The sequence below is a fragment of the Cryphonectria parasitica genome (assembly GCF_011745365.1).
Source record: "Cryphonectria parasitica EP155 unplaced genomic scaffold M406scaffold_11, whole genome shotgun sequence".
NCBI lineage: Eukaryota > Fungi > Ascomycota > Sordariomycetes > Diaporthales > Cryphonectriaceae > Cryphonectria > Cryphonectria parasitica.
Window position 1 is genome coordinate 875,396 of NW_024468919.1, and position 27,380 is coordinate 902,775.

General features: G+C 44.0%; 7 protein-coding genes across 7 annotated transcripts; 5 read left to right on the plus strand and 2 right to left on the minus strand.

Annotated features, from left to right (window-relative positions):
- Positions 1 to 925: 925 nt before the first annotated feature.
- Positions 926 to 1,709, plus strand: M406DRAFT_358704 (uncharacterized protein; the record flags this gene model as incomplete). The annotated part of the gene is made up of 2 exons (XM_040923979.1): positions 926 to 949; positions 1,085 to 1,709. The coding sequence occupies 2 exons, from the start codon at positions 926 to 928 to the stop codon at positions 1,316 to 1,318; spliced, it is 258 nt and encodes an 85-aa protein (XP_040771069.1). The 3' UTR covers positions 1,319 to 1,709.
- A 628-nt stretch (positions 1,710 to 2,337) lies between these two features.
- M406DRAFT_75446 (uncharacterized protein) lies at positions 2,338 to 3,254 on the minus strand (the record flags this gene model as incomplete). Its single annotated transcript, XM_040925842.1, has 2 exons — positions 2,338 to 2,361; positions 2,898 to 3,254. 2 exons carry the CDS (start codon positions 3,252 to 3,254, stop codon positions 2,338 to 2,340), a joined length of 381 nt encoding a protein of 126 aa, XP_040771070.1.
- Positions 3,255 to 4,612: 1,358 nt separating this feature from the next.
- Positions 4,613 to 4,852, plus strand: M406DRAFT_270003 (uncharacterized protein; the record flags this gene model as incomplete). Its single annotated transcript, XM_040918047.1, has 1 exon — positions 4,613 to 4,852. The coding sequence occupies one exon, from the start codon at positions 4,613 to 4,615 to the stop codon at positions 4,850 to 4,852; it is 240 nt and encodes a 79-aa protein (XP_040771071.1).
- Positions 4,853 to 7,150: 2,298 nt separating this feature from the next.
- M406DRAFT_75447 (uncharacterized protein) lies at positions 7,151 to 8,003 on the plus strand (the record flags this gene model as incomplete). Its single annotated transcript, XM_040925843.1, has 4 exons — positions 7,151 to 7,250; positions 7,452 to 7,480; positions 7,523 to 7,931; positions 7,969 to 8,003. The coding sequence occupies 4 exons, from the start codon at positions 7,151 to 7,153 to the stop codon at positions 8,001 to 8,003; spliced, it is 573 nt and encodes a 190-aa protein (XP_040771072.1).
- A 1,389-nt stretch (positions 8,004 to 9,392) lies between these two features.
- Positions 9,393 to 10,028, minus strand: M406DRAFT_75448 (uncharacterized protein; the record flags this gene model as incomplete). Its single annotated transcript, XM_040925844.1, has 2 exons — positions 9,393 to 9,844; positions 9,920 to 10,028. The coding sequence occupies 2 exons, from the start codon at positions 10,026 to 10,028 to the stop codon at positions 9,393 to 9,395; spliced, it is 561 nt and encodes a 186-aa protein (XP_040771073.1).
- A 717-nt stretch (positions 10,029 to 10,745) lies between these two features.
- M406DRAFT_75449 (uncharacterized protein) lies at positions 10,746 to 12,907 on the plus strand (the record flags this gene model as incomplete). The annotated part of the gene is made up of 5 exons (XM_040925845.1): positions 10,746 to 10,875; positions 10,937 to 11,093; positions 11,601 to 11,686; positions 12,060 to 12,379; positions 12,674 to 12,907. The coding sequence occupies 5 exons, from the start codon at positions 10,746 to 10,748 to the stop codon at positions 12,905 to 12,907; spliced, it is 927 nt and encodes a 308-aa protein (XP_040771074.1).
- Positions 12,908 to 19,712: 6,805 nt separating this feature from the next.
- Positions 19,713 to 19,865, plus strand: M406DRAFT_269823 (uncharacterized protein; the record flags this gene model as incomplete). Its single annotated transcript, XM_040918034.1, has 1 exon — positions 19,713 to 19,865. A coding segment is annotated over one exon (153 nt), but the record flags the coding sequence as incomplete, so codon positions are not given.
- Positions 19,866 to 27,380: the final 7,515 nt, after the last annotated feature.

Here is a 27,380-nt window from a genome sequence, read left to right on the forward strand (position 1 = left end):
CTGCATGGCACGCTCGCAGTGGTCCTGAGGGAGGCGTATCTACATCGACCAAGCACCAAGCGACGGGTTCCGCGGCCCGGGTATTGGGTAGGGACTCTCACAGGTCGTTCCTGTGGAGTCACCGCGATTGCATTCTCTCTCTCCTCAGGACAGTGGCTCGGCTTCTGGGTAAATGGAGTCAAGGCTGCTCTGCTCTCCAAAAGCCTGGGAGGGTGGGCCTCCATGCACATGTATCGGCATGTGCCTGGAGGGGGTTTTTTCTTTTTTCTTCTTTTCCCCCCCAGACAGCTCCTGCCTGTCTCGCTTGGTGTGAGTTCATGTTTGTGGATGCGCCCGCCCTACTAACGTTCGATTCCAGAATTTCGTCCAGCCTGAGACGTTCAGCCGACCGAGCAAGATGCAGTCCAAGGTGGTCATAGAGCTGGCAGGCCCAGATGGACTGAAGCAATACCTGCCACAAATGCACACCGGCGCCTCGTCTCAGGTGACCTTTCATGTCTGTTTCGACAGCTCATCCCGTTCATCCTCGTGCAGCCTTCTTGTGCCGTTCCGGACCAAATCACGCCCCAAGGAACCGTCGTCCATCAGCCTTTCCATCTCTCCGAAGATAGTGACCGCCATCAGCAGGAATAATAATGTTGGTGATGACTTGCCAGAGCATATACGCAGACAGCTTGGCAGGAGGGATGTGACCAGTCTGCAGTTCCATTTGAGGCGCTCTGCCGCGCTGATCGTCCCTCTATCCAAGCTGGAGCCCAAGAACAAGGTTTTCAGGCATAGCCTTGGTTTCATGAAATCCGCAGCCCGAACCACGACCATCACTCTTTATATGGATTGCCTGGCAGTCGAACAATATCAACCTTGGTACGATGCCATGATCCGTGGTGGTGTTCGGCCTATGCAGGGCTGCGACGATCTTTCCAAGATGTATTCCGGCAGAGGCGGTCGGGTGCTCCCCATTGCCGATACACCAGGCAAGTATTCGTACGCTGATGCCCACAGCACTCTCGCCCATGGCAGGAACCCTTTCTCATGCTGACCATGAGGATCAGATCCGGAGGTCGACCAGCATGATGCCTTACAGGTGCGGAAGCAGCCAGGCGCCCCGGAGAGCAGCAGCAGACAAGTCCCTCCTCCATACGCTGAACTGCACCACCCTGCGCCAGCCTTCAGCCGAGACAGTGCTCCCCGGGAGCGAGAACAGCTTCGTTCGCATCCCGACAAGAACGAGGATACCGCCGGGGTGTCAGGGCAGGCATCCCGTACCTTCCAGGAGGGTGTACGGACGACCGATCAGGAGCTGCTCGAGATGAAATAAGAACTGCACAAGATCAGGGAGGAGCTCTGTGAGACTCAGCTGGAGCTGCAGCTGACACATCAAGAACTCTACAGAATCGGGAAAGAGGGGAACATACTGGGGCAGGCCATCCATCTGCTAGGAAGCTCTCTTAGCAGACAGATAAGCGCAAACCAACAACAAGTGCATGAAATATGCCAAATACTACAGGGTCCCCCCTCTTGGATTCATCTTGAGCGTTACGACCAGTTGTTGGGGGATATTCACCTCAAGACGCTCTTGAGAGACATGGTTGAAAAGAGCGTGAATGAACAGATTTCTCATAGCATAGTATATAACGAGTTGATCGCTCTGATCCAGCAGGCCAGAGGCGAGCTTGAATGTTACACGCAAGACGCAGTGTATACTAAGGACGAGGTGGAGAAACAGCTGAATGTCCTCAAGAAATGCTGTGAGGATTTGATTAGCGCAGCGACAGAGAATGTGGTGCTTGGTGCTAAGATCGATAGGGAAGATGGGAGAAAGCAAATCCAGGACGCCAAGCAGGACCTGGAAAAGTGTTACAAGAAACGGGTTCGTTCGAAAGACAGAAGAAGGGCCAGGAAGGTCAGGCGCGAGAGAAAGGTTGCTCGCTTTCGGGCGCTGGAGGCGGCATACATGGAAACGAGACACAGGATGCAAAGAAAGCGCCCAAAGAAAAGGTAGAGAGGGGTTCAGATCAGGATGGAACACTGGAGGAGGAAGACGAGCAGGGCTTAGGGAAAATCAGAGATCTATGAGCAGGTATGTAAGGGGGAAATAATGGCTTCTGTGAGCATTGAAAGAATGGATTGGATTGGATTGCTGTCTAGAAAGATGGACAAAAGAAAACGCTCAAAAGGGTTTTTATGTATGTAAGTGGCTAGGGTTAGGGGTCTTCTTCCCCACAGTATGACCGATGTTGCATATTATTGGTGGTTTTCTTCTTTTTTCTTTGCATATCTTTTGACTCTTGCCGGCATGTTATTCGTTGTTTATAGCTAGCGTTTCACACAGTTTAGTCAGTTCAGTTCAGCACCCCTCGACTGTTGAATTGTTAATATTAGCGGACGACTGCACTGATAAGCTAGGCTGGACGACTGACTGCTGAGACTGCTAAGAAATCTATTCAATTAACCTTGATATATGTCTTCAATCGTGGTGATAGTAACAAAACTAGGCTAAGTGATCTAGTTAGCATGGATATATAATGAGATATCGTAGACTTTGTTACGATCTGATTCCGCGTGAGGTTCTTCGCTTAACTGGATGAAAAACACTTTCTGAATCCCTAGATTGCCTTTTTTTTTTTTTTTTTGCCAGCCCTTGGTCTCCTCCGCTGGTCCCGTCGTGAAGCCGTTTCTCCATCGGTGCTTCAGCCAGGAGAGCATCTCCAACGTAGATGCCTTCATGCGGACCCTCTGTGAGGACATCGTAAGCCCCTCTTGGCTGAAGACCCGCTCGCACTCTGCAGATATTGCGGGGATAGAGAGGATATCAAAGGCCATCTGTGATAGTGTAGGAAACGGGGTCTTATGAGCAGCTCACCATAACAGAGGATCGATATCATGGCCCTGCTGACGCCGTTGGCGTTGCTGTCGGCGAGCTGGAAGTCGCACGCGCACTTGGACTTGTCGCCTAGTTCCCGGTCCAGTGACCCGAGAACGAAGGAGCGCTCATTCTTGAGCGCGTGCTTCCACGGCAGCCCGAAGTAGGGCCCGGACAGCTCCTCTGGGTCATTTCTACCCGCCCAGTAGTGTGCAGTGTCGTTCGTGTCGTGCGCGTCGCTCTTGTAATACTGTTCAGGGTCAAACCGGAACTCCCGATTGGCGTCCTCAATGTGCTGCGCGTCGCGCCTAGACACTTGAAATGAAGCGAGTAAGGCGATGTACCAGCCCAAGTCTTCTGGATTGCCTAGGCCTGTGTTTGCGGAGGCCATGGCGGACGGTTTGGGGGCGAATAGCTTAATGTATGGAAAAGGTATTGTAGTGCCAGGAGAGGACAATAAACTTGTCGTAATGCAGGAACAATGGAGGAATATGAGGCTGAGCAAAAAGAAAGGGGAGGGTGAGCAGGATTGGGACTGTGAAGAAATAGACAGGCGCTGGTTTGTCATTGGGCAATCAATAGAACTCGGCCTTCTGCGCGCTCTACGGAGTAGGCGGCTGTTTGTTATTATCACCTGCAGCGGGGTACAGACTCCGCGAAGGCGCGTTTCTGTGGGCATGCTCCCTGTGTAGTTTTCCGAGCTCTTCAGGGTGTACGAGAACCGAGCCCGGCTCTCTTGGCTAAGGGCGGTGGTTTGCTGCGCTTTTTGTTATCGATCCTTCCCTTGTGGACTCGGGTGATTGTTGAAGCCAACCTGGTGCTGCCAGTGGTGGTCTGGCCGGGTCGCGTTCGTAGGGTATGCAGCGATTCTTCCCCTATGATGTTACCAACCTCTAAGCCACTAGCGATTCTCGAGGACTTCTTGGAGGCCTGAGAAGATGCGAAGCTGTGTGCTGCAGCTGCGCTCACGTTCGTGGTGTCCATGCTGATGCTGCTCAGCAGGGCTGCTCCTGACGTCCGTAGGTCCTGGGCTGTCGGCGTTCGCATGTATGCTATATTATGGATGGAATAGACTATGTACTGAGGTTGCGAGACTGTAAGAAGCATGGTGGTTTTGCGCCGCCATTTTCTGATGAGTCATGCTGACAGTCAGAAGACCTCGCGGAAAGTATGTAGGGCATACTTTAGATTCAAAGGGAAGCTGGGGGAAAAAAAAGAAAAAAAAAAGGACGCGCTCCTGCGATGGTGATCGCGTCCGTCTGTAACACCATGTTAGAATGAAAACTACTCATGTTGCGGCAAAGGCAAGCGCTAGTCTGCTTGATTTCTGTGGGGGTTGCTGTTGCCAAAGCGCAGCTCGGGTGCACCGTGCTCTTCGGCGCCTGGTCACGGCCAAGGCGACCCTGGGTGCTCGTGTTCCGTATAACGCGGCTGACCAAGCTCTGCGCGTCATTGGCAGCACTACAGCGCCCTCCAGCACCATTCGGTGCCCTTCACGACGGGTGGCCGTGCTCCTGTTTCCCGTTTCGCGGCCCAGCTGGGTCGGGAATAACTACTATACGCGGAGAGCGCGAAGCAGCCCTGTCAGGAGCGGGTCCTGAGTTTACATCAGCAGCGGGCAAGTTCGAGGTGATGTCGGGTTTCCCGCATCGAACGGCCGTAGTCTACGGAGTAATTAATACTTCCGAGACGCCCACGGCCAAACACCGGGAACAGAAGGCAGGAGACGCACTACTATATAATCTCTTCATGCAGGACAACGCTTCAGCTCATACAGCACACATTGTGAAGGATGCCTTCGAGGATTTGGGTATTAAGAGGGTAAAATGGCCTTCTCGAAGTCCTGATCTGAATCCTATTGAAAATGTATGGAAATGGATGAAAGACTGGCTCGACTTACATTACGATATCACAGAAATGACTTACGAACAGCTGAAAAGGGTAGTTGAGGAGGCTTGGTATGCTGTGCCTGAGGATATCCTGGCTTAATTGTCACAGAGTGTGCCTCGGCGATGATTGCAATGCCTCGCACGAACGGGCCTTGCAACTGACTATTAATGTATATAAGTATTGGTACTTATTTCTATATGGGAATTCTATGGCTATGTCTGTATCTTGTACAACTGGTAATTTGGATCCACTTTGGTGGCGAAGTGTGAAAATTATATCCTGAGAGTTGTAACGCATATGAATGTCCTGCACAGAGATGCCGGAGACCTCGGCCCAAGTCTTGTTCGTCAATGTTTTATCTTCCAGAACTATTCCATCCATTAACGTTAGCCTGGGTCTTGTGTAGGTGGGAAATCGCTTCCATACTCACATTTGTTTCCTACCATGAGAGCAACCGTCAAGAGGCGATACTAAGACCTAAGTCCGCACTCTGGTGGCCCATATAGGGCCATAACGGCCTATTTAATAGCAGCAAGACAACGGGGTGATACGATTTAGACAGCTTCTGTTCGATTTCGACCGTCTCGCACAGGGATGACTACAAGACGCCTACCTTGTCCGAACCGCAGTCACTTATGATTGATCTGGGAAATTCATGGAATTGCCACCATGCAGCGCGGCATTGCCTCGCACGCTGGCCAGCCACCATCGAATGCATGGCCTTCAGTTAAACATATGATGGTCTGTCCGTTATGACTAAAAGGCAGCATATTCCATCTTCCGTCGATCTATCCAATCAGTCCGATACAAGAAAAAATTGAAGAAGTCCCTGACACTAGAGTCGATATGGGAATGACTGTATTGACTGCGCTAGAGAGGAAAAGAGAGGAAAGGAAAGGAGGGAAAAAACAGCTGGCTAACTGAGGCTATAGACAGAGGGTGCCTGGCAATAGTGGGGACAGTGGTGACTCACTTGGCCTCGCATAGTCGAGCTAGGTGCGTCGCACATATCGACATGTATGCGAAAACAGCTAAAAGGAGTGACCACTCCCTGAGACTGGGAATGCACGTATGGTCTATATAGCTGTCGAGCTGCTGGTCTCTCCACAACATGCCGTCCCAGTGATAGTCCCTCTTCGATGCGTTGAAGGTCATGTTCCGCCCTGGATGGCCCATCAAGGGTGAGTCATGGACACGCTGAGAGCCTCGACTTTAGTATCCATAGCCGGCCCCGGTACTGGAACGCCCCTTAAGCATTCAGTATGCAGTCTGCGATCTGTTCTCTCGTGTCTCCCTCCTTAGGGAATGTTCATGCCCTTCTCGGACTACGTCCAGTTCCATTTTGTACACTCTGTCTTCGGCCACGCTGCAGTCCAACCGCTCGCTCGACCAAGGCTCCTCGAAGAGAGTATCATTCCTGGGGAGCGACTTCTGGCTCTCAATCTAGTTTTCGGACAGCTGCGGCACGGGAATCGACACTAGCCGAAGAATGACAGCAGTAGGCCGGTCATACTCCGGCTCGTCCTACCCTCAGTATTTTTCTACGCCTCTTCTATATTAGGGGCTTGCTACGCCTACACGGCAATCCGTTTTCCAGTATCAGTATGCTGAAACGCATAGGCGACCCCCTGTTTAATCAGTCAGAGATCGGACAGCTTAAGCTGCTTGGGGCCAAGTACTTGCGCAAGATGGAGAATGTAGCACGGGACTGAATGTCCTGATCTATACAAGCTTAGTTGAATCAAGCCACTGGCTTTCGTACTATTTGATCTTAAAATCCCCGAATTTCTGTTGTAAACGAGTGTAAGAAGCTTAGTTCTGTCTAGACTATGCTTGAGGAGGAGTGTAAATGCCTTCTTATAAACGAGCGCCTGAGAGCCTGACTCGTGCTTGAAACAGGATATGCCTGAATACATCAGTCCTCATACAGCCAGACGGCTGTGAAGATGAGTCGAAACAGTACGGAACGGCCTGAATAGGTCCTCATATCCAACACTAATCGTGGAACGAGGGTGGTGGGCAGCCACGGCGCCTGACGCAGGCCTACGGGTATATCATTTTGGAATGCACCCCTCTAAACATTGCTGCCTCCCCTGAACCGCCCAATATACTAATCTCCAAGATATTTATTAGAGCCTTTTATCACAAAAGTCATATTCATAAAGACATGTGTGCTTAGTCAAAGCACCCCCCTTCCGATCACCCCCCCCCCCTCTGATGATATACCCTCGGTTGCATGGATGAGCATCGCAAGATACGCAAGGGAGGTCCTCTCAGCCTACAACACTCGCCGCTTCGTCCTAGCCTTTACCCTCTGTGGATCGCTTATGAGGCTATGGAAATTTCGCTTCCGAACAGTTCGATATCAATAGAGACGGGCTGCGGTTTGTATCCACGATGCTCGGATTTCTGTGGATGAGCGAAGAGGAGATTAGCTTCGATCCAACATTCAAGAGAACATCCAGCGGCCAGCAGTTCATCGAGATCAACCGGAATGGTATAAATAAGCGTATTTTAATCGATAAAGCAATAATATACCAGTACTGTATAGCTGGCTGGGCAATAATCTGCTGGAAAGCTTATCCTGAAGAGAATCTTCGGATAATACTTGTTATCAAAGATTTATAGCAGTTTCCAGAGCGGGATATAGAGGGCGATCTGCTTTGCAAGGCAATAGATAAGAAGGCTATTAATATAGCCTGTTATTATCATTATAAGGTTGTTCAGGTAAGCAGTACCAATGATACTATCTATAGCAATGTGCACAAGGGACTGGATATTATCAAGGCTTCCAACTACAAACTAGACTGGATAGACTTTATGCTATGCGTAAAAGCGAGAAGTGGCTTGCGGAAAGGCTGCAGCAGCAGCAGCATCGCCGGGATAAAGCGGCTATCTAGCCGGGCTGCTGCCCCTCTACCGAGCAAACAGCCAGCAAGCAGCAGACAGCTATCCAGCTCAGCTGGCATATTTTTGCCACCATTCAGCCCACCATCCAGCCAAGGCAGCATACCTCAGCCACCAAGCAAGCAGCCATCCAGCCAAGCCGGCACATCTCTGCCAACCAAACAGCCATCCAGCTATGCCAACACACTTCCGCCGCCCAACAAACGATCCCGCCTATCGCAATCTCCCAACAAGGCCTACATTACCATCCTACCGGACCGGGAATATAGACGTACTATTATTCGTAATTATAAACTGCTTGTCTACAGAGCAAGATTTCGAGCGCATTTGCTTGCTGCACTAAAGAGCTGTATTGCAGGATATAAGTCTCTGTATCAAGTAGAATTCCTGCATAGGAATATCTTAATCAATAATCTCATTATTAATAAAGATTTTAGCAATCTATTCTAGCTATCTTTCTTAATTGATCTAGATCTTGCTATTAAGATATAGCAAAATAATATGCTAAGCACAAAAAGTATAACTAGAACTAGAGCTTTTATAGCTATAGAAGCATTTATAAGCGAGCTGCATTCTTTTATATACAATATAGAATCCTTCTTTTAAATTCTCTTTTGAATCTGCATTTACTATAAGAAGCTAAGCAGAAAGAGAATTGTTTCCGAGTTTGATAAGTGGAATTACATAAATACGGATATACTGTTCAAGATGAAAGCTAGTATGATTACGAGCAATGTGTTTGCAAGAACAGTTAAACAGCACTTTACCAAGTATTACAGGCTGCTGATCCCGCTTGCAACCAGACTGCGGGAGATGATCTTTCCTGGGAATGAATGTTGGAAGCAGGAGGATCTGATACTGTATGCTAGGGTACGAAATATTCTTGCAGAAGGCTGTACAGACCCAGATATTACTGATTGCCAAATTTCTTAAAATTTGTTTGAATAAAGGCACTGGTCTCTCTCATATGAGTAAAAGGGCCATTCAGGCCCCTGGCACAAGGGGGGCCCTTTTACCAGGTTTCGGGCCAGCCAGGCCTTCGTTGTACTTTACCTATAGAAATAGGTGCACCAGTACCTCTGGCCCAGAACAGATAGAAGGATAAGTGCAAGTGAACTGTGAACTGATTGTTCACCTATCCTCACCCTAATGAGTTCACTGCCCCACATTTGAACAAATTCTAAGTGCGGCTCGGCTCACTACCTCACCTGGTGACTTGGTGACCTGGTGAGCCAATCCTTATTGGCGGAGCTTGTAACCCCGATGCTTGCTTCCGTAAGCGCTTTCTAGTTTAAATGTTGAGCCCATTGTTCCGCATGACATGTTTCGTGACCCGCAATATGGTGGATGGGCTCAGGATGCTTTTGTATGTAGCGCTTCAAGAGAGGCCGAAAATCTTTTCGCCTTTTCTGGACACCTAGGCTCTTTGAGGGACAGGACAACCAGCAACTCCTCGATCGTGCTCCAAATGTGCTGGTCGACCGGCCCAGGCTCCCTCTTGCGCTTCCTGACCGCAGGTACTTCCTCTGCCCCCCCGGCCTAATTCAGAAGATTCCTCTTGTTCCAAAGCAGGTGCTTTCTTTGTTGCATTCTCACTCCTTTGCATGATATTGTCGTCGTCCGCATCTTCGGTGTCTGAATCGTCTGATTTCCATTCCGGTGGAAACGAGGGCCACGCCTCTCGGAGCGCCTCCATCGGTGTGACAGATGCAGCCTTTCCTTCCGTGTCGACCTAGACGCCGTCCCTTTCCGGGTCGTCGTGCTGTTTGCCGAACGCTGTAAAACACTGGTGCCCGTCAAGCGGCCGAAGCCTGAGGCTACGGTATGTTCGTTTGCTCGCCGTGCCGCACGCCTGGTAAGCTGGTAGCACAAAGGCGTAGGAATAATCGGTCAGGTCGATGACCGTACATCCTGGCTCCCACATATGTTTTCCGCCCCAATTGGGGGCCGAATTCCATGGTCGCGGAAAGATTCGGTTCAAGAAGTAGGACCACCAGTCGGACGAGACGGCGCCGAGGAACAGACATGTGTGTATGAAAGGGAACCTGGGCACGGCCGCGATGTGCTCCTCTTCTGTCTCTACATCCCGGCGCCATTTTCCGTCGGCCATCATCTCTGCGTAAGCTAAGTCGCGGTCGATGTACCTTGGGTTCTTCTTGAGATACGTCAGTATCCTGCTGATAACTGCCCATGGAGTGTTAGCAATTTCAAAATATCTGGAGGGCTAAATGCCGACGTAATCATGGGAATGCGTCGAACCTTGTAACATATGCCAGCCGGGATCAGCACCTGATAGATGAATGCATGCTATGGGGCAGCGCAGCCCCTTGATTGTCGCGATAATGTGCAGTGGGTGTACTAGGCCCATGCTGGTCACACTGAAAACTGTTGAAGATGGTCACAAAGGGTACAAAGGTGGTGCAAAGTGAGGAAGAAAAGAAGTGACGGATCTGAAGAGCTCTAAAACTGCGAGACACCAGGCCAGATGACTGGGGTACCAAAGACAATAGGTAAGCGATACCGCTCCGTGATGACGGGAATTTAAGGGCAAGCCTAAGGTCAAAGATCATCAGTAGCAGCCGCTCATCTCGGCTCCAAATACAGGCAGCTCAGGGGTGGCACAGAGTCCCCTCGGGGGAAAGCTAGTTCGCGAGACTGTTTTGAAGCTGCTCAGGTGCTGCAGATTGATCATCCAAGTCCTGATCATTTTGGATGCAGAAGGTCACCCTACCCAACTTGCAACCAAAAGGCCTTGTCATGATGGCCCATGTGGGGCCACTTGGCCATTCGGTCCGATGTGCCCCATGATTTTGGCTAACAAGGCATGCAGGAAGAATGATGACATGTCGTTGATGATCTTCTGGGACGAGTAGCCCTTGACATCGGGTTCTCAGTGGGCCCCCGTCTCGAAGAATGGTCAAGGCATGTGTTGAACAGGTGGATCTCCAGGATGGACCTTTGGCAGCATAACCGCCGACTGCATGCCTATTAATGTATATAGAGCTGGAATAGGGCGTCTTGATCATCGCTCCGACTTTCTGCACAGTTCTCACTCTCTGACTCCACAAATGCTTTGAAGCTGACCATGACTTCATTCCGATGGCTCGACTTACTGTCCGGTCCTCCCGACACCTCAGTTCTATTAGAGGATCAAGCTTCATACTCTCAGTTCAACAAGGATACAGATACGATATCCGAAATCTTCCTGTGGATGTGTGAATCCCAAGAATGGGACGTCCATGGATCAAGTTTGTCTTCATGGTCTACCTCAAACAGTCATTGTGGAGTGTGGATTGCATTTGAAAACAATTCTGAAGCACCAGAACAAGTCTTCTAATCAATTATTGCAACACCCGCTGGAATCAGCTCCTCACGAGACACCCGCAGATATTTCCCATCGTTTCTATTCATTATCTTTGATGCCCCTGACAAGGTGCGTGGTGTTTGCTCTAGAAGAGTTCGAAAGCCTAAGCAACATTTTGCAAATTGTAGCACATTGGGCTGTACTCTCCCAAGGATAGGTTCGATCAACCTGTCCACTTGTGCTCATCCTGACCACCCTAAGTACTTCTGGTCCTTCTAAGGCTGTTCTCAGCCTCGAATTGAGCAATCACATTCTGCAAAACCACGATGCAATCATTAAGCCGTCCCATAGTCTAGCTTACAATGTATAGCGTGCATCTTTTACAAATGTAACTTGCTGCTGTTCAGGGGGAGTTCATAACCCCAATAGCATCTGCTGAGAAGCTGTTGCTGCCTTGGACACCTTGAACATCAAGATATCAAATCCATTACCACCAGTTGAAAGACTTTCTCCATTCTTGGAAGCCTCTTGCCATCAGCATAGTCGATTTGTTACCGAGCTTCTCAGCCTCACATCTTTGCTGCGCAAGTTTCCAGTGCCCTCGCGCCTGCACTGTCAAGTGCATCGGTCATACAGGTTAAAACTCTCTCAGGCCAAGGCAGCAAAGCTTGCTGCTGCCTGGTTGATTAATGACTATCATCAAGCGGAAGGCATCATTGATGGTATGTAATCCTTAAGAAAGTACTGCAATGCTCCTGTCAGCTTTCTAATACATCATAGCCTGAATCCCGGACCAGATTCTTACTGGCAACTACACCAGCATTCTGCAAGGCCTGGATTCTGGATTCAAGAAAGCATTGCAAGAGCAATTCAAGAGCATCTCCAGTTTCCCTCGTAGGCCAAGGAAGTTCTACACAACGCTAATTCGGACAGCCAGCTTTCTGACGTGTCCCTTTGTCACAGATGCTTCGACAACGGCCCACGAATCACGTTATCCTGCGGTCATCGTTTGTATCAGCCCTGTGCAATAGAACTCAGCAGTTACAGCAGCAGCGCTAACTTCTATCTGCCAGAATGCTAACTTCTATCTGCCAGAATGCTATTGCAGCAAAATCAATGCTAAAGCAATCGTGATAAGGCCTCCTACAGCAGGTCTACGGATAATCAAGCTGAAAGGGGGGGACGAGAACGTGGAGTCTCTTAGCCACGTCATGCTTCAGCTCCGAGAGCACCTAAAAAGCCCGCTCTATTTCCACTTCAACCTTATCATCGGGAAGGGATTCGGACTTCGTCTCATCTACATGGTATTCTGTAAGGAACACGACGTCCCTACGAAACAGAAATGGCTTGCCGACATCCCTGAGTCCCCGGATCTCCAAAGCAACAGAAATGATGGTGCTTCCTGGCCGCGAGTGGTACGTTAGCGGAAACTTGTCCTCCCTTGACTCGGCCTAACATTTCACAGTGGGTCAGCAGTCGCCAATGCCAGATTTCCCGGGGTGAAACATGATGTCTCGTTCTCTCTCGATGGCACTGAGAGCGACAGTAGCCTCCAGCACACGAGCAGAAAAGCTGATCGCTGCGCTGTTCTACCTGGAATTAGCGCCGGATTCTCGGCAGGATTATCTCAAAGATACAAAGGTCAGGATAGCCATTCGGTGCCGAATGGGCCTGGAGACCGCCTTAAGAAACAGATTGTTCAACTACAGAAAGTCAATCTGCAGTACGAGAACAGCAGGGAGAAGTGGGAAACAGAATTCTTCACTGGTGAGATATGGGCTAAGGTACAAGCTGGTCAAGCGTTTGAGAAGTTTATCGAAGTTGATCCTGGAGGGACGATCTCCGCGAAGATCCAAGGCGGCATTCTGGGTCAGCACAAATTTAGCTTGAGCAATTGCCCATGCGAAGTTTCCGCACTTGCCCAGCTCTCGAAGGATAGATGATTCAGTCGAAATGAAAGCTTTGTGCCCGATTCCAAGTACCATCAGGCATTGAACCGTCTGAGTTCTGGATGTGAGGTCGTGGTTTACAACATTGAAGTTATTAGTCAGTGCGTAGATCTACTATCGAACGTTCCAAAGTACTGCCAAGCTTGAATGTGTTCGGCGTGGAGAAGGAGTGGGAGATGTCACGCGCGCCCAGTCCAGGAACATACCTAAGAGGTTGTAATCGTATCCATGGACCTTGAGATCAGCTATGGCGCTTCCTCTTCCTGGAAATTTCAAGATAACATTGCAATCACAATTTATTATCACCGTCCACCTGGGTAGCCCGCCATACCCTTTGAAGAGTCTCAAAGTTTGAATGCGCCATGAGACACCGGAATTGCTAAACGAATCGTCCACGTAGAAGCAAAAAGAAGGAGCAAAATCTATGGGAGCGGCGGGCCTCGCCTCCATCGCGACCATACCTACCGGCTTCCTAAGTCCTGCCCTCCAATGCTTCCTCCACAACGTGCCAGCCAGGCTCGTTCAATCTGAGTCTTCGGTGAGGTCGATCGGGTTGCTTTGACTGCCGCTTCTTGCTCTTTGCGTAGGATTCCGCTCGCCTGTCCAATGACCAGAGTAGCTTTGAGGGGCCGCTCGTGGTGGGGGACTGTAATCATCGTTGCGCTCATGAAGATATCTTGTTGCATATAAGCAGTTGCTGCGCTGAGAGATGATGCAATTAGCATACTGATTCTTATATTTGTTGTGAAGCATAATACAGCTTATAAAAGGTACGTTATTGTGAAAAATGGGGCATATTTAACCCTAACCCTCTGTTTTGGTCTCCTCATAAACCATCTCAGAGCCTGGTTTAGTTACTTAGAAGATCTTCCTTTTGTATTAGATAGATTCAATCTCAACACTCATTCAGCCACTTCCATGTGCTCAGCTCATACGTTTCTCCTTAGTTATGAGCCCGGTTCGCAAGAATCGGGTTTAATCTTCCCCTTATCTATCGAAACAGACTGAGCTGTTCACTTCTTATTCTTTCAGAACACATCTTTTGTTCCAAACAGTCATACTTACGCTCCATCAAAGCTCATGATGGAGCGCGAACCTGACGATCTTATGCTCTCAGTAAAGTATATTAATACCTACTCCTTTCCATCCTAGTACAGCATTTTGCAGTTCCAGAGCAAGGGAAAGAGTATTTGGAAGTATCTAGATCCGGATGGCTCAGATATGCTCTTTTTCGAATCTGAAGACTTCGATCTCGAGTTCTCTAAGTTCATTCAGGATCTTAAGAAGGAGCGCAAAAATACTATAACGGAGAACTACAAGCTACTCTTTATCCAGGAACAAGCTATTCTCTATAATCAGGAGATGAAATGCTTTTAGCTTTGTTAAAATAAGCAGTTGCATGCTTACCAGAATGTATAGAGGATGTGAAACTGGATTTAGAAAATAGTATCTTCATCAGTTCTTATTTCTTATATGCATATCTATTCAGGAAAGAAGTCTTTCTCGATTCAACAAGTGCTTAGGAATCTGAAGAAAGATCTCTATCTGTCCAAGGAGAGCATGAAACAGGTTGTTCGCTTCCAGTACTGCTATTATCTTGAGCTAGCTACTAGGCAAGGCATTGATTTTCAAAACTAGTGCTAGCAGTATCAGGATCTCCTGAATCTAGCTTAGGTTTACAGCATTAACGAAGTTGAGAGACTTCAGAGCTCTGATAACTTTCTTGCTGCTGTTGGAGTTTGCTTCCAGACAGAATAAGCTAAAATGCAACAATATCTCCTTGCTACAGCATCTGATAATGATCTGCTTATCAAGACTATCGAATAGCTTCAATGAAATCTTGCTTCAATCTACCAACTTCAGCCTGAGCAGAAAAAAGGCTCAATAGTATTCGCTATTATAAGCGGAGAGAACCTACAATCCAGCAACTCAGGCACAAAATCTGGAAAGAAATAAGATAGATCTTCCAGCTAGAGCGAAAAGGGAGATTACAAGTATCTCTGCAAGTTATATCAAAGAAAGCATAAATAAAGCTTTATAAGCTGCGGAAAGCTGGAGTATGCTTATACTGGAATTAAGCTAAACTTAATCTTCAAAGCTTCATTTAATAAGCAAAGAAAGAAGATCCTCTTTAAGCTAGCTAGCAAAAACTATTAGAAGCTCTATTCAGATCTTATTAGAACTGAATAGCTTTCTTAAGGCTGGATAGAAAGGATTCTATAGAGAACAGAGAATAATAGGAATCTCTATCTAAGCACTATTGAGTGCTAGAATCTCTCAATTATAATATTAAAATATCAGATCTAATACTTCTTAAGCTTGAAATAAAGCATTCTTAGTTCCTTTAAATAAATGCTATCTTTAATTCTTAACTTTTCAACTAAGCAGTATTACTATAAGCAAGTGTAGCAATCTTCTTAATACTGTTTCAGATATCTTATATTCTTTTCTAAAGTATAGTTCTGAATAACTGCAGAGCTATATATCTTGTTAATAGCATTGATCTTCTAAAGCTAAATATCTTTTCTTTCTTAAGGAATGCAGAAGTTATGAAAGCAGGGAGCTCATTGTTGCTAATATGAGGATTTAGGAAACAATGCTTCAAAAATGTACTAAATAGAAAGCAAGGGAAATGTACTGAGAACCTAGTTTTCAACTGTATAGCAGTTGTAAATAGCTTTTATATTAATATAATTGCTAAGGCTTTCTTATATGAGAAAGGGATTTAATACTATAGCAAAGATAGCATACTGCACTTAGAAATGCTTAAATAGAGTGCAGTAATTGCAAATCTATATAAAGAGTTTAATTTAGTCTTCTTCGAATATATTTCTTTTGCAAACTCTTTCTACTCTCAAGCTCTAGCTATGCTGCTATACAGCTGAGCTAGCATTCTCGTATTCTCAACTCTAAAAAGAAATAAGCATTCTCGTTCTTCATATAATGAAGCGCTTGAAAGAAGTGATTCAGAGTATCTTTAGCATCTAAGATTAGGATATCTGAATGCTAATGCTCTGAAGAAGCTTGTTTACTCAGTTCGTGATATTAGAATTAACAGAATTAGACGAATTGATTGTAAATACTGTATTCTAGAGCACATTACAAAGATTATTCAATGTGCAAGATCTGAATACTACAGCTCTCAATTATTCTAGCGCATTAGTTGGAATCTTCTCGATTATAATAAAGTATAGGATAGCTCAAAATAAGCTCTTATATTCAAAGATGAGTATAGTAGCAAGTTGTTTGCCTTTCTGATATCTAATAAAGCATAATTCATAGTATTCGATATGCTTAGGTTATTCGAGATCTGAGTATAATGCTAATATTGCTTCTTTGTTTGCAAAATCAGATAGAATGCAGACTTCTCAGTTATAAGAAGGCTATATGAAATAGTATATATATAATAGTGCGCTAATAATAGCATTAATCTGGAGATTACTTCACTGCATATGAAAGAGTTAAATAGCGCTGCTGAGCAAGCTGAGCGTGAAATTCAGAAGCATATGCTAGTTCTCCTGTTATCAGCCAAACTACTGAAAGATCTATGGCTAGAGTGTGTAAAAGCAGCTATCTAGCTGTTCAATATCTCTCTATCCATGCTCAAGCACTCTGAAATGCTAAATTCACTTCTGAATAGCTGATTCAGGCAGTACTTTCGTTGGTATGCGCTGGAAATAGTCAGAACAGCAGTCTCGAATCTACAGCTCAACTGAGCTAGAATCTATGCATATAGATGCTAAGCATATATTCTGCAAGAAGAGTGCAAACTTAGCTCTTATAAATGGGATATAAAAACAGAACTAAGAGCATATAAGAGCTATTTTGTAGAATACATTACAAGCAATCTATATTGCATATAGCTTTCAGCGCTTGCAAGAATTGCAACTATATGCAATATTCTATTCAATAAAAGCTAATTCTATAATCCAAATAGCAGTAAGATATTAGAAGTACTATTTCATGCTTAGCTAATACTAATTATTTTAGAAATCGGAAATAATAAGAAAATCATGAATATAATCATTATTGAAAGCATATAGGATTCAGTTCTCTAGCCTAATGCTACAAATCGAAACTAAGGATCTCATTTGCTGTTCAACGAGAACAGTAGCCCATCCTCAGAGTCTCTTTCGGAAGGCATTCCGAGTTGGAATTCGGGGATAAGAGTATCTAAGACTGGCAATAGAGCGTTCTTGCAAAGCAACCTATCCCAGGAAAGAAGCTTAGAGAATAAGGTGCAAGAACTTCCAACTTCTGAAAAATCTCCTGAGGCACTGAAATGAATGGATTAGCTAGAAAGAAGCGCTGCTGCAAGCAGCGAGAATGTTTCAGCAACTGAACAAGCGTTTTCAAGTACTGAATAACAAGCTATCAGCGCATCTACTGCTTAGGATACAAGCTAGCCTGCATGTCAGGGCTTGTATGCGCACAAAGGAAATAGGTGGCCCTTGCGACCCCTGGTGGCGGTCCAGGGCTGCTGCGAGGGCTTTGCTCCGAAGCAGCGCTCTTGTACGATGCTGCGTGGCCATCAGGCCATTGTCATCCCATCTAGTCCAGGCCAATTGTGTACATAAGGGAAAGGGGAACAACAGATCCAGCAGCGAAAAAGAGGAGGAGGGAGATAGGTTCAGTAGTCCCTTTGAATGAAAGCATCAACAGAGCAGCTTGAGAGCAGCTCACACCTCTTCACCTTACTTGTGTGCTCTTTTTACCCTGACAAGTCTGAACCTTCTACTCTTTCCCAGGAAGTAAGCTGTTGGGGATGAGAATGGCTTCAGTTATATGAAGCAGCAGCGCTGCTTCAGAGCGACAATCACAACGAGCTGGCAACTCCAATCCCTTACAGACTCTAAGCCAACTCCCCTCTCAGATCCTCTCTCCAAGCTCGAACCTAGGCCCAGCCTACGAGAATCCCTCGCTTGAAGCACTAGCAGATATAGCTGGATTGCAATACTAGGAATGCAAGCTCGATCATTAGTTGGAAGAAGAGGAGATACAGCAGCAGCTGAGGAGCAAGTGTGCTTGCTTAATACTACTCCAGAGCAGCAATACCAGCCCGGAGCCCCAGCCAGCTGGCCTCAGCCCTCTCAGCACCCCTCCTGTGCCAATCCCTTCAGAGGCACTCTCAACAGCGCCTGCACAGCTATATTGCAGCTTACCAGCCCTTATATACAAGGAGGGATTGTATATAGAGTTGAAGATGTTTCTATATAATCTGCAGTACTATTTCGATATCTGCTGCTTAACTAATGAAGCGGATAAGATAGAATATGCAGTACGCTGCTTGAAAGATGATTCCAAGCAGGACTGGATCAACTATGTTGCCCGCTAGGAGGAGGAATAGCGTGAGCCTATTCCTATCACCTTTGGAGAACTTGAATCCTTTCTGAAGAACCAGTTAGCTGATCTTACTACCTGCGCTGTTACTGCTGCAGCGATGCTTGCAAGCATTGCTCAAGGCAAGAGCAAATCAGTGATAAGCTTTGTATGCTGATACCAGAAGGCGAAGCTTGAGTCTCTCCATCCTGATATCGAGCAATACTGCATAATAGCTGTTCTTATACGCCTCAGACCAGAGATCCGTATTGCTATCAGTGCGCAGATAATGCTCCCGAGCAGCTGGAATGCTCTGATTAGCTTAGTATGATATATCGAATCCGCTCAAGAGATGATTACCAATCCTCAATCTGCTGTCAAGACGCTCCTAAGCAGCAGCTCAGGAACTGCTACCCTCTCATATCGTGGCTGTTATAGCTGTGGCAAGCTAGATTATATAGCAAGGGACTGCACAGCTCTGCGTAGTTCTTAGGCACTTCCCTTCATGAGTACTCAAGCTTCGTTGATGCGCTCTTAGATAGTTAATAATAACTTTGCTTGCTATTACAACTGTTAGAAGACAGGCTATTTTGCTAATCTATACCCGGAGTCTCGATGAAATATCTATTACACCTGCAATAAGCCAGGCTACTATAGTTCCAGTTATTCAGAAGCAGAATGTTGGATTTGCAGGAAGAAAAAGCATATAGCAAACAGCTGCAAGCAGGCTAACAAGATAGCAATAGCCATGCAACAGAGCTGAGGAGATGCTGAGCGGAAGCCTCGCCAGCTTACTATTCATACAAGGCTATTGCTTGGAAACAAAAGGAAGCATATGTATAGATTGGTTGACTTAGGAGCAGAGGAGAATCTGATTAACTGCTGCTTAGCTGAGGCTCTGGCGCAGAACCAATCTTTTGAAGCATGCTTCAAGCTCATCTTAATTAATCAGGGAGCTATTATTATATATAGCAGCTGCTTTATTGATATAAAGATTACAGATAGCTTAGGAATATCCAGGAAGCAGCGTTATCGCTTTATAGTAGCAGATATTAGCTAGCTTAGCTTGATTCTGGGATTTCTATAGCTTAAGATTATTAATCTAGTAATACAATGAGATATGAAGCAATGAAGATTTCTTCTCCAGCACTTCCAGATTTAGCTCTATACTATAGCGAAAGAGCTTGAGGAAGCGAGAGTTATCTTTGCAGCATATTACTATCCAAGCTTATCAGATCTACCTCTCAAGGCTGAGCTAGAAGATGCAGCACTAAAGCTGCACCTGCCCTCTGAGTACTGCAACTTCATTAATCTATGCATGAAGAAGGCATTAAAGTTGCTTGTATCCTATACTGATATTAACTATTGCATTGAGCTTGAAGAGAAGGTAAGACTGCTCTGAAAGCTTTTGTATGCTCTCTTTGCAGCTGAACTAGAAGTACTTAGGAAATACTTGAAGGAGATGCTAGCTAGAGGATGAATTCGATTCTCAATCAGCTCTGCTAGCGCATCTATACTATTCGTGCTAAAGAAAGGAAGCAAGCTGCACTTCTATATGAATTATAGAGCGCTAAATCGGATTATATGTAAGAACTGTATTCCGTTATCTTTAATTGCTAAGATTCTTAATTAACTGAGCTATGTATAAATCTATACTAAGCTCAATCTTAAGAATGCATATTATCAGCTTCGAATCTGTAAAGGAGATGAGTAGAAGACTGCCTTTCGTATTGTAATGAGCACTGCAGCAATCCGAAGATTCCTAAGTATACGAAGGGGTTTATGCTAACAAGAGCGGTGTCAAAGTGTCAAGTCCTTGAATACGGAACCGTACAAGTCCTAATAAGCGATGCAAGTGTTCACTGCCTTTGGGGCTATTCAGTGTATGAGACTGAATACTTAGATTGATAACTGAAGAGCTATGTACGAGATTTATCTAATGGGAATGAACGTGTTCTTATATATCCAGCTCTTCAGTCCTGTTGGTAGTGCTGGTTGTTGGATCCCTTGGATCACCTGGGTGATCTAACTGATCCGGATCACCATGGATCAGCCACTGATCCATCCTGATTCTGTAACCCTAACCCTTGCTTATGTAAGCCTTAGTTCTTGAGATATTGAATCCTTCTCTGTCTTTCCGAACAGTTATTCCGAGTGTTCTGGCTAGTAATCTGCATATTGAATAAATCATAACATCATCTCTCTCCTATCAATCATTATTCCTAACAATCTTTCATAAGTATCCAAGCAAGTTATTCGCATACATGGTCATGCCTTCCTAATCGAGATGTTGAACAGAATCAACAAATCGCATCCTAGTCGTTCGGTGAAAACTCAAGAGCATTATCATCTTGCTGAGCTTATTTCTGCTTTTGATATCGAAATGCCTGCTTGTGCTCATTATCGGGAGACGGGAGCTTCCTGTTGTTTCGCTGAAAACTCTTCTCGTTGTGGGAAGTGTATTTCTCTGGGTCAAAGCTGTGATACTGGTTGTTTCTCGGCCTCTGCTGGTTGGTTTCTTCGTTCCTTGGTGTTCTCCGTGGTTACTGATTTTCTTCTGTAGCAGGGCGTTTGATTCGTGAAAAGCGCAAGGTTTTGAGCGAGGAGGCTGAGGCAGAGTTAGCAAATGCTGCTGCCCTACAAGCCTTGCTGGCATCGCAGGCTCGTCTTGATTGTGCATGGAAACAGCGAAGGCTGCTGGAGGAATGTACTGCAGAAATGATTCGTTGTGGTTTCAATTTCTTGGAAGGGTTCGCTGATGAGGAGGATTGCAGTCTTCGTGAAGAGGAGACTCGTCTGATATCTCAGGGACATCTTGAGGTTATCGACTGGAGTTCCTTAGCTCTTGATCCTAGCATGTCTGGTTGGCCTTCCCTTCTGGAGAGTGAAACTGCAGCGCCTGATTCTCGCTCCGGAGCAGAGAGGTTGTCTTAGATGCTGGTTTTCCTTTTCCAATATTCAGCTACCTTTTCTTAAGCATTTTTAATATTTTTCTGCAGTTCCTAAGAATTTTCGCTTGCTGAGTATCCTTTCCATTTGATGAGATATTCCCTTGTATTGTCTGTACTTCTATGCTTGAGAATCTTTTCTACCTTATACTCTGATTCATTGTTTTCCGCTTCTGCTATATTGTCTGTTAATGTTTCCTATACTGCTGGTTCTAGCAATAAGATGTGAAAAACCGGATATATCCTTATTCCATGAGGTAATGCTAACTCGTAATTAACTGGGAAAATCTGTTGCAAGATTTTGAATGATTCCAACTTTTTATAATCGAGTTTATTGCTGGATCTGATTGTTTTGATGTTTTTTCGAAGTAGATAGATCTTATCTTCTTCCTATAGGATTGATCTTTCAATTCTTTTAAAGTTTGCATACTGCATCATTCGTTCCTGAACGAATTATAGTTCTGATCGGAATTCCTTCTGAACTTTCTTAATCTTTTTAACCCTTTTATCTGCAGCTTCTACATCTGCTTCTAGCAATGCCTTATGATAAGCTGTTGGATTATATCCGTAGAATGTGAAGAATAATGATTTCTTCATTATGCTTATATCCGCGCTATTATAAGCGAACTGTGCAAGAGGCAACAGATCGATCCAATTGTTCTATTCCTGGTTAATATAGTATTGAAGGTATTATTCAACAATCTGATTTATTCTTTCTGTCTATTCATCTGTTTGCAGGTGGAATGCTATAGATATTCTATAGTATATTCCGAGCTATTTCATAAATAAAGTTTAAAATTTTGAATTGAATTTTCTATTTCTATTGAAGATCACTTCCTCTAGCATGCTGTAATTAGCAATAATTGTTCTGAGAAATGCGTATACAAGTTCCTCTGCTATACTGCTTTTCTTATAAAGGAGAAAGTAAGCATACTTGCTTAGTTTGCAAATCACTACTAAAATGCTATCATATTGCACTTTAGTTAAAAGTTCTTATAAAAGAAGTAGCTTAATAATGAAGTTTAGATTAATAAATTGCTAAACAGTTATAGATACTGGTAAGGAGTGCAGTAGTCTGTAAGGCTTATATCTTTCTGCTTTGTTCTTCTTGCAGCTATTGCATTGTTATAAAATGTTCTCAATTCTTTTCCTAAAGCTTAATAAGTTCCAGTATCTTTTGATACATTCGTAGATTGCTCTGATTCCCTGATATTCATATGCTAATGCACTGTATACATTCTTAATATAATTATTTTGTTCGTCTGGAATCATTGATTCTGAATTCTTTTCCAAGGATTCTATTCTGAGAGCAGCATTCAGTTCTCTATATACGTTAACAAGATTTCCTGACTCATCTTGGGCGAAGATGTTCTATATATCCGAGGAATCTATATCTCGATAGTCTGATCTTCTGCTAAGAGCATCTGCTTGTTCATTCTCCAAGCCTTTGCAGTGCACAATCTTGAAATCGAACTGTAAAAGGAATTCTGCCCATCTAACTTATTGCTTATTCAAAACCTTAATTATCATGAATGTAATCAGATTCTTATAATCCGAGTAAACTATGATTGAGTATTATATACTAATAAGATAGTATTGCTACTTCTCAAAAGTCTTTACTATCGCTATAAGTTCCTGATCAGGGATTTCATAGTTAACTTCCGAGCTATTCAACTTCTTTGAAAAGTTGCTTACAATCCTTAGATATTCTTGGTTGTCTTGCTAACCAAGTTGTTCTCCGAATGCATATCCTAATATATTAATCTCAATTTCAAAGGATTTATAGAGATCTGCTTCATACAGAACTAGCTCTGAGGTGATATGCTTAATAATCTTATCAAAAGCTTCTTGTATCTTGGGGATTCATTTGAAGAGCTGCTTCTTTTTGATAAGATTTGTAAGGGAATATGCAATCTGGCTGTAGTTCTTAATGAACTGCCTGTAGAAGTTAATGTATCTGAGAAAAAACCTAACATTCCTAATATTCCTAGAAACTAGCTAATTCCTAACAGCTTCTATCTTATCTTTCTATAGCTTAATGCATTCTAGCTTGATTGTGAATCCAAGATAGTTAACTTTCTGTATATAAAAGTAGCTTTTTGCAAGCTCTATAAGAAGCTTTGCATTCTAAAGCATTTGCAATACTGTTTCTATATATTTCTTGTATTCTTCTAATATTCGAAAGTAAATAAGGATATTATTGAGATAGGCAATGATGAACTGATTTAGATGCTTGCATAGGATATGATTGATCATTTTCTGGAATGAAGCTGGAGCATTCGTTAAACTAAAGAGTATAATCAAATATTCGTAGTATTCGTAGCATGTTCTGAAAGCAGTTTTCTATTCTTCTTCTTCTTTTATTCTAATCAGATTATAAGCTTTTTTCAGATTTAGAACTGTGAATCACTATGCTCCTTGCAGCCTATCTTGTAATTCCTTGATGAGTAGCAATGGATATCGGTTCTTGATTGTAATATCATTGAGTTGCTTATAATCAATGCATAGCTTAAGCTTGCTGTTTTTCTTAGATATAAACAGGATAGGATATTCTGCTGATAATTGCAATAATCGTATATATCCCTTCTTAAGATTCTTATCGAGATACTCCCAAAGTGTCTCTAGCTGTATCTTGTTTAGTCCGTAGATGAGGAAGAATTTAAGCTATTTCCCTTCTTGTAGCGGAATCTCGTGATTGTATGAGCTGTATTCTAGCAATCCTGTATCCAATTCTCTCTGGAATAGTTTCTTAAACTTGTAATATTCTCGTAGTATGTTTGCAAGTATTAGTTCTAGTTCTTGTGCTGTTTCTGCTATCTGGAGGAACAGTAGATATCGTTGAGCGTGCTTCTTTTCGTTCATTGTTTTTGGTAACGTTTTTGAGAGCCTTGAGCGTTCGCTTCGAGCTGGACTGAGCGCTCGAGGGCCTGGTTTCGAGGTTTTTCCCGTGTGGGTTTATAATTCACTTTCTGAAGCTTTTTCTTATTGCTCCGGAGCGAACCAACTTGCTGAGGATCTCGCTTCCATTGTTTTGCTAACCTATTAGCGCTCTGGCATTATTTGGGTTTACTTATTACTAGATCCTTTTCCTTGAACTGCTAGCTCTGCTGGTTTGGAGATATATATGAAGTTGTATGAAGCTTCTTTTCCTGAGTATTCTTCAATTACTAGCTTCGATTCTGCGCTATTAATTGTAACTATCTCTCTGGGTACAGCTTGTTCTTATAAAAGCTGGCCAGTAGTTCAATTGATTTGAGAATTGTGCTTCTTGAGTTATAAAAGCTTCATAATCAGCTCATGCTGTGCTATATCTGTGATATTAAAGGAAGCTTTGATTATATGTTTTTGGATTAAGATAGATAGATAATCAGTCTCCTTATCGATTATTCCTTAGTTGTATGCAACAGATTGTTCTTTTACAGTGCTGAGAGTATATGGGCATTTCTTTTATTTTCATTGTAGTTGTGCCTGATTGATGATGTATGGGAATATGAAGTTTCTCTAAGCATTACTGTTCAATAGTGCGCTATACTTATATCCTTGAATATATATATCGAACTTGATATAAGCATAATCTGTTCTAAAAGCTTCATATAGGAATTGTTCCGGTCTGATTATCTGCAGTTCCTTTACAAGCAATTCTATTCTTTTGGATTTGTTGAGAACTGCTTGTTCTTCTAAGCCTGCTTTGCTACTTCTTAAGCAAGCTTCTTAGCTTGCTTTTGCTTGTATTATCATTATTCCTGATCTTTCTTCTGTTAATGCTAGTTGCAAATCTTGTTATTAATGTGAATCGTATAGAGTATTGTTTTATACTGCTACTATTTTATCTTCTTGTTCATGCATTGCCTGAGGCAGTTGTTTGGTAGTTCGATGTATGTATTGTAGTGCTATCTGTTGAAAATCTCTCTGAAGCGGAGTTCCTATTCTTCAACAGCTTGAAGGATTTGTTCTGATTCTCTAACAGGGAATTATTCGTATTGCATCTTATCTGAGAAATGCATTCTGCAGCTATGATAGGTGCAGGAGATTCAAGCTAATTCGTGGTGTAGATTGTAAAGTGGGCTGATTCGAGAATTCTTATCTTCTCGTATTTCGATGTTCTGCAAGAGGATGCAGGTAAAGAGCTTTTCCAGCTCTATTCCGTAGATGAGATATTTAATCCATGTTGTTTCCTTGTTCCACCCAATACCGAAGAGAAATCTTCCTGTAGATTTCTTGAGTTCATTATTCATGAAAGACTCTAGTGAACCATTGGATTATTCGTTTTAGCTTGTTGTTTGAGAAGCATTTTCGGTATTGCTTAGATATTCATACTAGTAGCCAAGAGGGTATCATTCCTTATTCATATCCCTGGTTATAGTGCTTAGCATAAGCAATGGAGAATGTTGAAAGGTATCGTTGCTAAGCTCTTCTTCCAACATCTGAATGCTCTGTTCCGCGATATCAGAGTAGTCCGGATTGCTACTCGTAGGGATGCTGAGCGTGCACTCTCGTTCTGCTATTGCTATTTATCTGCAGCGCTTAGATTTCTGAGAGAATTATCTTGAACCTTCCTTACTCGAGAGGTGTATTAAGCAGTTGTTATTATAGCAGAATGTTCAGCTGAGACTTCCGTAATCAACAGAATCCGACACTTGCTTCGAGGGGGTGTTGCTTAGTTGATTGGGTTTCTGTTGTTGAGCAATATTCATCTAGCGTCCTTCCTGAATTAGTTGCTATTTATTCTTCCGGGGTTGATAGCAGTTGTATACAATGTATTCTTATTTGTTGCAGTTGTAGCAAATAATGCTGTTCCTCTTGCTATACTGCCTATTAGCTGCATTGAGTTCCATGAGACTAGCATGCATAGTACTGCTCTAGGCTATACTGCCATATCAACCGCTATTCTTGTTTTGAAGTTTCTTATCCGTATTAGCCGGAAATCTCCAAGTCTAGCTTTCTCCCTTCTTGAACTTCTCTACCCGTTATTCATACAGATAGTTGTTGATACAGATAGCTTGATTAGAGAATGTTGTGAAGTTCTCTGGCTAATCCTGTTTGGAGATTTCGTTCTTAATGTTGTTCTTGAGTCCCTTATAGTAGTATTCCATGAGATTCTTATTCTCCTACGGAAGTTTTGCTGAGAGTTGCTTGAATCTAACCGTATAGGCAGAAGCTGATTTGGTCTGCTTGAGGTTCATGAGCTGCTAAGCTGTAGTGCGTTCTTCGTTGAGATTATCAAAGGTTTCCTTGAGAGCTTTCTCAAAGCTCTCAAAGAAATCGAATATATTCTTGATATCCTGGATATGTGTATTGGGATTGTTCTGATGCTCCAAGTGGTTGCATAGAGAAGGCTTGTACTAGATAAGAGCATTCTTTTCGAGATGAGTTTCTGCAAGGATAACTTTCTCAGATTTCTTAATGAATTGATTCTCATAATGCAGGAAATACGCTCTGCAGTGGGTAAGGAATCTATGCAGCGTTTTCTGGTTGCTGTTGTATATAGCAAGCTTATTCATCTTATATATCTTTCCAGCATCATTAATAGCTATAGAGATGAACTGCGCCTGTTGAGCCTGTTGAGCTAGCTAAGCTTGTTGGTTAGCGATGATAGCGCTCTGAGCCTGCTGTTGTTCGCGCAGGTTCTGGATACGCTGGATAAGCTGGTACATCTGGTTAACCAGTTCCTTCTGAGTGGGAGCATGCGAGGACGAAGGGGTTCCTGAAGGAGCTATCGTATTCCGTATTGCTCAAGGGGTAATACTGAACTGTTCTTGAACAAGAGTTGTTAAAATGTAATGAGTATTGCAGCAATCCGAAGATTTCTAAGTATATAAAGGGGTTTATGCTAATAAGAGCGGTATTAAAGTATCAAGTTCTTGAATACGGAACTGTACAAGTCCTAATAAGCGATGCAAGTATTCACTGCTTTTGGAGCTACTCAGTATATGAGACTGAATACTTAGATTGATAACTGAAGAGCTATATACGAGATTTATCTAATGGGAATGAACGTGTTCTTATATATCCAGCTCTTCAGTTCTGTTGGTAGTGCTGGTTGTTGGATTCCTTGGATCACCTGGGTGATTCAACTGATCCGGATTACTATGGATCAGCCACTGATCCATCCTGATCCTGTAACCCTAACCCTTGCTTATGTAAGCCTTAGTCCTTGAGATGTTGAATCCTTCCCTGTCTTTCCGGATAGTTGTTCCGGG